This window comes from Cyprinus carpio, chromosome B23 (assembly GCF_018340385.1).
Source record: "Cyprinus carpio isolate SPL01 chromosome B23, ASM1834038v1, whole genome shotgun sequence".
NCBI classification, from domain to species: Eukaryota; Metazoa; Chordata; class Actinopteri; order Cypriniformes; family Cyprinidae; genus Cyprinus; species Cyprinus carpio.
In genome coordinates this window covers 3,509,750-3,522,829 of record NC_056619.1, presented here as the reverse complement: position 1 = coordinate 3,522,829, position 13,080 = coordinate 3,509,750, and the positions used below count along the sequence as shown (strand labels likewise).

General features: G+C 36.7%; 1 protein-coding gene across 2 annotated transcripts in view; it reads right to left on the bottom strand.

Moving 5' to 3' along the window:
• Nucleotides 1-1,997: 1,997 nt before the first annotated feature.
• pacsin1a (protein kinase C and casein kinase substrate in neurons 1a) overlaps nt 1,998-13,080 on the bottom strand; it is a 35,774-nt gene continuing 24,691 nt past the window's right edge. For both annotated transcript variants that reach the window (XM_042750242.1, XM_042750243.1), the window contains exons 2-10: nt 12,412-12,532; nt 8,718-8,874; nt 8,341-8,576; nt 7,372-7,515; nt 6,358-6,533; nt 5,999-6,119; nt 5,611-5,726; nt 4,472-4,668; nt 1,998-4,304 (exon numbers count right to left, since the gene is read on the bottom strand). In XM_042750242.1, coding sequence (XP_042606176.1) covers nt 4,195-4,304; nt 4,472-4,668; nt 5,611-5,726; nt 5,999-6,119; nt 6,358-6,533; nt 7,372-7,515; nt 8,341-8,576; nt 8,718-8,874; nt 12,412-12,471 — 1,317 coding nt within the window. In that variant the 5' untranslated portion in view covers nt 12,472-12,532 and the 3' untranslated portion in view covers nt 1,998-4,194. The remainder of the gene's footprint in view (nt 4,305-4,471; nt 4,669-5,610; nt 5,727-5,998; nt 6,120-6,357; nt 6,534-7,371; nt 7,516-8,340; nt 8,577-8,717; nt 8,875-12,411; nt 12,533-13,080) is intronic.

The following is a 13,080-nucleotide window of genomic DNA, read 5'->3' as shown; positions in this document are numbered from 1 at the left end:
TCCTTATTTTCCCCTCCTGATTCTGTTGCTCAGCTGGTAGAGGACCCTACTAAGTTACCATTATTTAGATTATGGATTTGATTTTTAGGAAACACGTCCTGATGAAACATATCCACTAAAATCCACTGTACAAATAAGGTGAAGTGAAGGTGAAGTCTGGCTACTTGGAATTTGTGCTTTCCTATTTTTGCTGCAGCAACTGGGGATCAACTGGGGGCTCGATGCCTTGCTCAGTGGCACCTTAGGTCTGATTAATTAGGATGGAATAGAGCACTGGTCATTCAGTCCCACCTACTTGCTGGTACAACCTTCAGGTTACAAGTCTGACTCTCTAACCATTAGGCTACAACTCTGAGGAGATGGGTTTCTTCCCTTGAGAACTGGTTCCAATGTGTTGTCTTCTTCCTAACAAACACTATTTTCTGCTTCTGCTAAAGCTACTTTGGGACAATATGCATTGTGAAAAGTGCTAATCACCTTTGGCTGGCTAAATTGTGGACACAATTTCTGGCAATATTGTTGGCATGATTGCACAGATACTATTTGAACTGAACTGAGCCTGATCATGACATCACTGAATCAATTATGAATTGACTTTAACTGGAAAATTGAGTGTTCTCTATCATCCTCTTGCATTATGGACAATATTTTCCTGTTTAATACTGTAAAGCTGCTTTAACGCAATCTGTGTTGTATAAAGCGCTGGTGACTTGTCTTGACTAACGTACAACATTTTCTAATTAGATCCCTTGCGCTAATGTGAACCTTTGCGTGAACCTTTCCAAATGAGTTGGTAAAAAAAAAAAATGAAAGCATGTAAAATATTTTGGTAAAAGAAAAAACTAGTTTCAATTTCTCAATATGACGAGCTCACAAAAATGGCGCACACATTTTGCAAGTTTTTCTCAACAAACATGTTTTCTCCTTCCAAACTAATATTGCAATATTGACATCAGCACAAAAACTTCAAATCAGGTTTCTGACATAATTTTGATCATCATGTTCATAATCATAAACTTTATGTGTATATAAATGAACATTATGTTATGGATGAGGAGGCAATACACCAGCAAGGAGGTCGATTTACATCAACTAACTATGAACACACATGTCCTCTACACTGCAAGAGAAACGTTCACAACATAAACCTTCATCCCTTCGTTTGAATAAAGTACAAATCAACATTAAAAATAGCATTTACATTACACAGCTTTTTACTGTCTCAATTTAGGTGTTTGTTTCTACTCAACACAGTTGTACAGTTACAGTAAGAATATAATCTTAATAAATTACATCATCATATACAAATATGACGGCGTGGACCCACACGTATTTATACAGGTATGGTACATAATGATTTCATCGCATCCAAAATCAAATTAATACAATATGGTACCTATAGAGCATTACAGTGTTATTTTTTCAAAGCGTTGATCTTTTGTTACCCAGCATTTACAATTATAACACTACATTTTTATTTTCTATACATAAACACAACTCATACACACTGAATATAATAGAGGATACTCCCCGATACAACCCTGACATGTGTACCCTTCTGTACTTCTTTTTGTGTAAATGTTGCAGAATATTTTAACAATGCAAGTTCTAGACAAATCACAAAGCTGCTGGGGGGGGGTCTTTCCTCTTAATGTATTATTTATGTCACATACTGTTTCATTATTTTTTTTTTCAGTCCCACACTGAAAATCCATGAATGATTCACAACTCCACATATTTATATACTTTCAGTAATGTAATCTGAAGAAAAAAAAAAAAAAAACAGGCACTGCTTGCATTATCAAAATCGTGGCTTACCATCGTACAGAGTTCAGCTTTGAGAGGAATAAAAATAAAATGGCCCCAAAAAGTATTGGGACACTTGAGTCACACTTAAATCTGTATAAACGGCTTAGACAATAAAAATGTCAAAATTCTGCATATGATTTCAGCCATTTATCATTTCAAACCTAAGACTGCTTTATGTTTTTTTGTTGTTGTTGTTGTTTTGTGCTTGTGCTATCTTTCTGTCAAATACAATAAGTGGTGTGATATTTTGTAATCCAATGCAATGCAATGAGTGGTTAAGAGCGATAGTTCAATTAAAAAAAAAAAAATTGTCATCATTTACTCCAAGTTGTTCCAAATCTGTATTGATTTTTCTTCAGTTGAGCGCTAAAGAATATATTTTGAAGACCAACAGTAACCACTGAATTTCATGGAAGTCAATAACTACTACTGTTTGGTTACCAACATTCTTTAAAATATCTTTTTTTGCATTCAACAGAAGAAAGAAACGCATATAGGTTTGGAACAACTAATAGTTAATAGAGTAAATGATGACAGATTTTTCATTATTGGGTGAACTATCCCTTTAAGTGTCCAAATACTTTCTGGCCCACTGTACTGTATATTGCCTGCAAATCATAGTTTGGCACCATGCTTCAACTTTTATTTTAGTTAGCATTTCAGAATTGAAAAGATTTTATTACATGTTTTAAACAATAGTCTTGATGCAAAATCAGAGCGTGTTAGTTAAGCCATGAAACTACAGGGAATCTTAATACCACTAACTTCTGAACTTATGATGCATGTGGTTTATCAGGTGTGAAATTCACTCACGGATTTTTGTCTGTTCAATCTGCTGTGCATAAGTAGCCCAAATCATGCAGAGGAAACATTCATGTCCACCTAAAAAACCTTGATTTGGTATCAAGAGGTGACCATGAAGGGATGCCAAATAGAGACAATGCTTATACAAGACCTTCTTGGAGAAACTAAGAACAACACATGACTTTGACAAACATGAGATGACACTGTGCAATGATCAGCCAGTTGGACAGCTGTGGCTATGTTCAGAACATCATGCTTACATACTTTTTTAGTTTTTAGTATGCATACTGGGTACAGTGCATGGAATACCCAGATGATTTTGTTTATTTAAAACATAGTATAGATCCCATGATGCGATGTGTGACGAATAAAAATAATTCTTGTTTAAAAAAAACAAAACATTTTGGTGTCATCCAATAATGAGACATTTTTGCACAATTTTAAATTAAATTTCAAGACAATTGTATTGTGTGATGATATCTGGATGCCACTTACATGCAATAATAGCTCTTAGTCTGGTTAGAAGCCATGTTGAATTTAACACGGATGAAAACGAGGCTGTGAGGGAGAGATTTACAGTCTTAACAATGGCACACACTGTGTAAAAGTCCTAGATCATGTGTTTTTTCGACAAATCACAACTTTCAAAACAATTGTTTTCATAAAGATGTTTCCTCAGCTGCAGAAGCAGTACAATCCACTGAACACACTGCACTTCAGTCCCTCATAGTTTCAAAATTCAAAACTCAAATTAAATATGGCACCACCCTGACTAAGGTATACCGCATACACACATAATGCATACTGTATCACATACTATCTTTAAAAATAGTATGCAGTATTAATACTACTGTTAATATAGTATTTTGTTCTGAACATAGCCTGAGATTTCCCAGGTTGACATGAGGCTGCTGCCCTCTGTGGTCACTGTGGGAACTGCATACAGTACAGATGGCCTGAGGAAACAACGGCTACATGCTCCATAGCGCATGCTGCTATGCATACAGACACAGACATCAAGAGAACGATACCTAATATAATAATCAGCGCAACCAGGCATGGACTGATGGTGAGAAAGAGGAAAGCCCAACAGCCCGTTGTGAATCATTTTCTGTTTAACACGTGACACTGGACAAGTACCCCATAATTGCACACTGACTCTGTTAGATGAACTTTGGACTAAAATACAGCAGAGTAGCCACGCGAATATCTGTTCAGTTGGATTTTACGCTAATGTCTGTAATATGATTTCAAATAACATGTAATCTGCACCAATAATGTGTAGCCTGCACTTGCATAACTGATGGGTCATTTATTTGTTCATATCTGCTTGTTTGCACCCATGTATATGCTTTTTAAATATTTGCAAATAGATATTAGTAGTGAGCAAGCTCTTCCCCGCCTCCCAGATCAATATATACAGTGTGGCTATCTTTACTAAGATTATTTCGATTTTAAACAAGACTGCATTGCACATCTTCAGGGAAAGTCGTTCATATTAAGTCTCTGGCATTTTTGCCATGTGGTTATATCGGACAATAAGAGCTGCCTCCAAAGGAGTGTTGTCCTCCAGTCAGGTGATCAGATTTCCTCAACGTAATTGGCTGGGTATAAGCCTGTCCGGCCACTGTCCAGACGGCCTCTGCACCATCCCTGGTCATCTTCCTCTTCAATCTTTGTTAATTCATCCCCTGCGAGTGATGCAGATTATAACTGACATATCTGCCATATGTAAAGTCAAAAAAATCATGTGGTATATGGATGACATTCAGTATAAAGACTTCAGCAAAAACTATTCATATAGATGATGACAGCTGTTGTGATGACCTAACATCATTTATTTTGCTTTGTACTTTACCTGCTTTGAAACTTAGCTCATCCTGCTCTTGCCCTTCATAGTCATAGAGCGCTCGCACCCGCACTCCTCCTCTGCTGCCCGAGTCATCCTCGAAAGAGTTCGCACCACCATTCGTCTCATTCCCCGAGTACCCCGCGGGCTGCTCGTCATCTGACCATTCTGTGGAGTACGCCTGGTTCTTTTCATAGCTGCTCACACTAGACAAAGACAGGAGACGCATGCTGTTAACACGGAAGAACAGCAAATGATTACACCTTAGTTTGTGCGCTTGTAAAGCTTCAGATTAGAACTAGTTTTACAGCCAGATGCCAACAGAACCTTTTAAACTCTTGTTATTCAAAAAAAACACCTGCATTATGTGCATCATATTTCAATCAATCAGTCAATCTTAATCAGTCACCAATCAGTCAATAATGCATGCTCTGGGGCCGACTGATATTGAGTAGTCACAATATACATTCATGATGATTTCACTGGAGATGTAAAATACTTTGAACACTACACTCATTTATAGGTGCTTCTTATTTTGTCCATTAAGTCTTTTTGAATTAAGAGTCCAGTTTAACCCCTGCCAATGTTAAAAAATATTAATGACTTGATTGATTGTTATTTAATTACCACAGGGTGTGCATAAAATATGTGTCAAAATTACAGATAAAATTAAATGGTTTTATTTTAATTGTCATGTTTTTTAATGCATCTACCCAGTCAAATTGATTGATTGATAGATTGATTCCCCTGTTTGAAGGAAAATAAGACTTTTCAGTACCATTACAGAAGTATTGAGATTATCGGCGCTGATAGCATCATGGCAGTGTGATGACATGTAGCGCCGTTGCGCTTCGTGTGTCCCGAGTTCAAGTCCTGGCTTATGAACCTTTCCCGATCCTGATCCCCCATCACCCAATGGATCGAGAAAGGTTCACGATAACACTTAGCCCCAATGACATCTACATCTTTCTATTCTTTAAAGAACCATATAGTCATCTCAAGAACCATGTACAGGCAGAAATAAGACTTCAGGACTTCAAAGAGTGAAGAAGACAGCAATCAACCTCTAAAAAGAGAAAAGGTTATTGCACTGCAGATAAAAGAAAGCGCACTGGAAGTGAATGGGGAAGGCAGTGATGATGTCTGACCTGCCACGGTCTCCTGGTTGACCTGCATGCTCTGTGCTTGGAGTAGCAGGAGCGACTCCATCTGGCTTCTTCCTTTCTCTCTTGGCAACAGCATTGGTGGCATCTGGATTATATTCCTGAGAAGAGCAGATTCAGAAATATATAGCTTGTATGATAGCTTGGGGGGGAGAAGAAAATTACTTTAAAACTGTGTTAAACAAGGTTTAAGAAAAACAGCTTATAGAGGGAAGAATTTAAACAATTAACCCTTTTACTTAACTGGGATTTTAAAGCTTGTGACAACTAGCCCTGGGCTCCCTAACCTTTTTAATAAACCCAGAAACCTGAAAAGGGCACAAGACTGTTAAAACCTTGTTAAATGTATATTTGTTCATTAAAAGCTGTGTACCTCAAACTGGGGCCAGTTCATATGCATGCCAGGACCGTGATTATTACTGAACCACTTCAGATCCTCCTGTGTGTTGGCAGCCAGAATGGTGCGTTCAAACTCACGGTACACTGATGCATAGCTAGAACATGGAAAACAAAAGCACAGAAAAAGCTCTGACAAATACAGCTGAACTTAACTTAAAGTAAACTAGATAACTGTATCGCTTTCACTCCAGTGAATCGGATCACGACTCAAAAATCAATCAGTTAGTTGAAACCTCAAAAGAATGATATGCTCACGTCTTATGCATATCTCAAGCACAAACTAATATCTATGTGAATCAGCGCAGACACACTGGTTTTGGGGTTTACACTGACTTTTGGTTCTCTGTGAGGTTTAGGTGTCGTTTGATGTCCAGGAGAACCTCTTTGAGGAAGGTCAGTCGTTTGACCTCGTGCTGCTGGCACTGGTCAAACACCAGGTCCATGGACTCCATGTACTGCGGTGTGCACTTCGACAACTCGTCCAGAGACTTCTCGTACTTCTCCTTCGCCTGCAGCACAAACACACATATATAACACATATATTACATATACAAAAACTAGAAAGCTAAGTTACATGTAAGTAGCTCTGAATATGCAATTTCTGTGCTTACAAGCCTCTTCAAAATCTATTTAAAAAAGTCTTCATGTATCCACACATTAATAATTCAAGACCATTATATATCCGACTTACATCTTCCAGGACTGTAATGTAATTATTCAACAGAGTAATGTGTTCAGTAGAGGGAAAGAGTGATTGTTATATCTTTAAATGTAATAACACGTCACATAAAAGTTCTCACTCATTTTAATGGCTCATAGTTGTAAGAGTGATATAAGATACAGAAGGCAAATGTCTCTCAGTGGAGATGGGCTCCAGATCCAGCACTTTTTTCCAATATGAATATTATGTCTTTATTTAATAGAATTGTTATATGTACACAAGGAGAACAAATCTAAGTAAATCATTCAAAAAAAGAAAACTAATTTACTAAATTTAATTCAGTGTTACAACAAAAAAGTGCAGGTTTTGAAAATGCATGCTCATGTGGCATGCATTAGGCCAAATGTGTGTGATTGTGTCAGAAATTCAGGATCGAGTAGGAAATAAAAAAACCAGGAGTGGATCTGGAGCGGATGGTGAAATTGCTGCCGTTCCACTCCACTCACATGCATCCAGTCTGTGCTTTACTTTGTTTCGAAAACATGAGCTCTCATTTGGAAATATTTTTGGCCAAAAACAAAATATATTATGGCTGTAACCTAATATGAATCACATTCAACACTGATGAGGAACATGGAAAAGTCAAGTATACTTTGAGTGAATAGTACTTTAAATATTTTTCGCACCTTCTGCACATCCTGTTTGCATTTCTCTGTCTTCTCGTGGAGTTTCTTCTGCTGGTCAGGAGTCGCGGATGCATCTGCCTCACGGGCTGCAGCCAGTTTCTCCTCTTTACATGCCATGTGATAGGTCTTCTTTGCCGTTTCCATCTGCAACCAGAAATGCCACACATGAACTATAACCTGAATGGATGAAGCTTAGAGAATGGTTAGTTAAATGACTGAAATTGAGAGAAGTTGTTACAACTGAGGAGACTACAATGCTCTTCCAGGCTTTAAATGCAAAAATTATGTATAAATGTATCATAAAAGTAGACCATCTGAATCTATGCACTATATACCAAGTCTTCTAAAACAGTTTTGTGTGAGGACATAGCTCTCCATTACATGTTTATGTCCAAACAACAACAAAAAAAAGAGTTCTTTTGAATCTAATCTTTTCAATTAATCAGTTGATTCAGTTCACAAAACTGGTCTGGATGATTTGTTCACAAATTATCTAAATGTCATAACTAAACTAACTAGATAAGTTAACTGATTCAATAGTCCAACTGCAGATGTTAACAGCTCAATGATTTATTAAATTTGAAATTTGTGTTAATGAATAATTAAATTTGAGTCTTTCTCATATACAGCTATCACATATGACATGGAATATAGTGAATGTGGTATAGTATCGTGCTGATTTGGGCCTTTTTCTTTAAACTTTTGAGCATTATTATTTCTCCTTTTTTCCACAGAAGAGAGAATGTCATATGGGGTTGGAAAGAGTGAGTAAATAATGAAAGATCATGTTTGAGTACTATTGCTATAAACCTCTTGTAAGCTTAAAACATCAACAGTATTTCAGAATGCATGCATATTTAACATGCATTTCAATTATTTATATGCATATTGTATATGCATATTAATGAAATAATGCCATTAAGGTATGTTAACACAGAATCTGCATCATTCAAATCTTTTTATTCGTACCTCTTTGAGTTTCTTCGCCCAGGGTTTCTGGGCTTTCTTGAAGCCCTCCTCTGCCTCTTTGGTTTCCTTGAAGCCACCAATTATCTGTCTGTGGTACGAGTCTTTCTGCCAGTTCTTCACCTTCTCGATGTCCTCGTTCATCAGACCGTTCTTTACCTCCTGATGAAGTTCACTCACCTTATCGGCCTCAGTCATCATGGCTAACCAGGCCCGCTCCACAGAGCCGTACTGAGGCCCTGGTCACACAAACACATGCACAGAATATACTGAGACGACTACTTTATTGGCACGATTTATGTCACAGTTTGCTTTTTCCAATAACAGTTTATGCTTCAAAACTTTTGAGAGGATGAAGAAAGAAGCTTTAGAGTTCTGACCTTTCTCGATCAGCTGCCTCCACCTCTTGGACCATTCAGTGAGCTGCTGGCTGTAGGACTTCTCGAGCTTGGCACGTTCCTGAAGGCAGCTCATTAGATCATTGCAGAGTCGATGGCCGTCGTCAATTCTCTTGACAGCACGCTTATAATTTCCCACCTAAGCGAAGTGGAAGAAATCATATTACACATCACATCGTATTACACGTGTATAACTTGATATGCAATTCTGCTCAAAGGTGTACATAATCCATGTAGAATCTGCAATACGATACGATGTAAATTGCATTTAGCACTACTGTGTTGAAGCTATTTGACAGAACAGATACGTACATACACTCACTTGATGAAAATTACAGTAAACAGTAAGCAGTGAAATCTGATTTAACAGTTGTCTATACTTTCAAATGTAATTTATTCCTGTAATGTAAAGCTGAATTCTCAGCATCATTACTCCAGTCTTCAGTGTCACATGATCTTCAGAAATCATTCTAATATGCTGATTTTCCACACAAGAAAATTGTAGGCTATTATTATTATTATCAATGTTGAAGATGTGTTGCTTAATATTTTTGTGGAAACTGTGATAGATATTTTCAGTATTCTTAGAAAGTTCAGAAGAACAGCATTTATTTGAAATAGAAACCTTCTGTAACATTATAAATGTTTTTACTATGAGTTTTGATCAGTGTGCCCTTTCTGAAGAAAAAAAAAAAACTGACCGCAAACTTCAACAGCAGTATATACATATATTTCACAAGACATATAATATAATATAATATAATATAATATAATATAATATAATATAATTTGTCCCCAAAATACTTGTGGTTATTCATTTAGGAAGACCATATAGTGTTCCTTTCTCTCTGTTGCCTGCAGGTGGCATAAGAAAGTGGAGAGGAACGAGTGCGGGTGATAAGAGGGGGAAGGGACTCATTCTTGTGCATGTGAAGTTACGCAATGACTGCCACAGCTCTGTGTCCATGTGCTCCTGGAGCTCTATTCCTGCGCTTCACAGCACTAACAATGACATCATAACCACACACACACACACACACACACACACACACGTCCAGGAAAGCTCAGTGAAGCTTTGAGTTTTAAAGAGATGGGTTTAAAGGGATGAAAAACACAATGTGTCATTGCAGCCACACTGCAGTTACGTCAACTGGATTTTATAAACAACACCAGTTATTTGAATGCCTTTTAACTGATTGAATATTGTCAAAATGCTGAAAAATATTGGCATATATTGCTTACGGTGCAGAGTTAGCTACAGTTACGTTAGCTCACTATGAAATTTAACTGTTAATTTTGTGTTAACTTTATTTAATGTTCAACAATTCATTGAACTTGATTGTAAAATGGGCATCAGTACTATTTGTGTACTTTGCTTTTGTTATTCAATCTTAAGATAAACTTTTTCGTATGAGTAAATAAAAAGAGTTTATGAGGCAGAACAGTCTTGTAATTTCCCCCTACTTCTGTCAGTTATCTTCCTCTTTAGTTCCACTCGTTCCTTTTTAAAAGTCAGAATGTTGTTAAATCGTCAATACAACTTAATTATCATCAAAGAAAGTAGCTTAGTAAACTGATGTTTGGCTAAATGGTTTTGTTTTATGCATTAATCCACCATTATGGTGATTAATGTTCCATTTGTACTTTTTATATATTAATGTATAATACATCTCTTCCTTCCAGTTCTCTTATATTATAATAAATCACAGTTTAATGTGCTTTCAAAGGATGAGCATTAAGTATTCTAATATTAATAAGTTGCTTTTTTAAAATAATATGTATTCAAATGAGATTATTAGCTAATCCATAGTAATATAAATTTATAGCATAAAAAAAAATCATACTATTGCTTTAACTGTACATCACACTATTATTAGCATTGATATAATCCCCCAAAAGTGTGACAATATCTTGCAAGTGACCTTAATTGTGTCAACATTCAGCATCCAAAACACAGCTATGGTACATTTCAACAATATGACTTTGAACAATTCTACATGACTAATACTGACAACAAAAATGACAAACCAAGTCAGAAAACAGTAAAGCAACTGCTTTATTTATATCTGCTGCACTCTGGGAGTTAGCATACTTGTGGCTGAATAAGGACTTCAGTTTTAATAACTAATAGTTCTATTTAATTTAATATATCTCTATGATGGCTGCATTAATTTGAACTTCGTCAAATTAACACATTAATTTGAATTAATTTAAAATTAACTTGCATTCATTTGAACAAATGTGTCGAATTAAGACATACTGTATTCTGGTTACCCACCTTTATAAATTTGTATTAAGCTGTATCAACTCAAAAATAAAGAACTACATTTTAAAGGGGTCATGAACTGCCTTTTTTTATTTTGTACTGTTCTCTGAGGTCCCCTAATAATGTTACCACGATTTTTACAACAACAACAACAACAAAAAACACCATAATAAGCTATTTTCTGTCCTGTTTTTAACCCCCTTATCAGAAGCTCTGTATGAATAGGCCTTGGTAGACTCTACATCCTTCATCCTTCACCGATGGACGCTGCTGTGATGTAGGTTAAAAACGAATAAATACTCAATACATATCAAACGATCTGTAATAACAGACAGAGCAATAGTGATCACGTAATGAAAACAGTTACTCACACTTGTGTGTTGCGACATTACTGTCTGATCCAAGATAGTCAGTACAGCATCATCTATTAGTTTCAATTGTTTCTGAAAATCCTGTGTCGAATTGTGCCTTGTTTGTGAACGAATCCACGGTAAAATGAAGTGAACAAAGGACCGAGTTCTTACTGACACGGTCTGGATCTTCATTAAAAATAAAGTTCAGAATAAAGATCCAAAAGAAGGCAATGCAAGGACTGTTTTTCCACAGCTTGGCACTGCACAGCGTCTTGTTGACTTCCGAGCATCTTTATCATTTGGTTTCACGTTCTGAAACTAACAGGATGTTTATATAGTACAACAGCCTCTTATATTTCAAAAGATCAAAGGAATTTTGGTTTAACAGTTCATGTCCCCTTTAAGGCAGTTGGTTTCTTTTTTTTCTTCTTTTCTTCTTTTCTTTTTTTCTTATTCAAGTCAATTTGTTACATTTCATAGTGCAGTATTCCATTCTGAACAACCTTTATAGTACAGTTCTCCTTCTAGGCAGGTTTTAACTCATATTCAGCTACACTGACCTTCACACAAGCTCTGATGAGTCATATCAGCCCGTAAATAAAAACCCATTCGAGCACACACTGACGGGGCTTTTTATTCACCGTCAATAAAAAAACTGGCAAAGACTGCAGTCAGCATGCAGGTGCTGCTCTGGAACTCAATAGACCTTGTGCTGGAGTATCTACTTAAAAACTGCTCAAAAAACTAGGTCTGCATCGCTGTCTGAGCACTGATTGAATATGTAATTACTCTGACATAATACTGACGTGATGTTAAGACGGTATTGGCTGCCAGAGCCTCACAAAGGGTGATGTGAAGGGCCCTGGCAACATCACAGGGGCCGACAGTGTCATCTAAATAGAGTTCATTGTGAGCATTCTGGCAGATTCTGATACTGTGAACACAGCATCCTCCTGTTTTCCAACCAGAGCTGGCTAAAACACAACACAACTATTGATGACTGGCTGAATAACTTAGCAGTGTAGCATTTAGAGGAAGGAAATGGTGTTCTTTGTACCTCCCAAAAGCTGTCCATGGCCTCATCAGAGACAGCGGATTCATCATAGGAGCCAGACATGGTGCTGGGTGATGCGAAGCAAGACTGAAGACGTCTGCAGAAAAGTGGACTTCCTCAAGCACTAAAGAGAGAGAGACAGAGACATCTTCAAAAATGTATGAATGGTATTGCATTAAAGAACAAAATATCAAAGCAGTTGGTAAAACGAGTTAGTTGAAAAGCTAGTGAAAGCTAGTGAAGCATTTTGAGGAAATGATACGAATGCATGCATAAAGCAAAACAAAAATGTTCCAAAACTGTACCAAGTTTAAAGACAGTATACAAACTCTATAACGAAAAAAATAAAAATAAAAAATAGTTCAGTCAAATTAAAGCAATCTATTTTTGTCATTGTGTGTTAAGTCTAGCGTGTTGAGCTCTATTCATAGTTGCTGCACTGCAAATCTGCCAGTTAGAAGGTTCCACCTCTGTTAGGATGTTTCCACTGGATTAAAAAGCATTGACAGGGTAGCAGAGCTATGCAAAGAATCATGCTTGTATTTGTAACCCTGGTTTTTATACTTTTTTTTTTTGTCTATACAGCAATACTCTGGTTAGCAAAAATGAACAATGCAGTGATAACTACATAATTATATTAGCATGTGATGATGCTCATGAGCCTCGACAGTG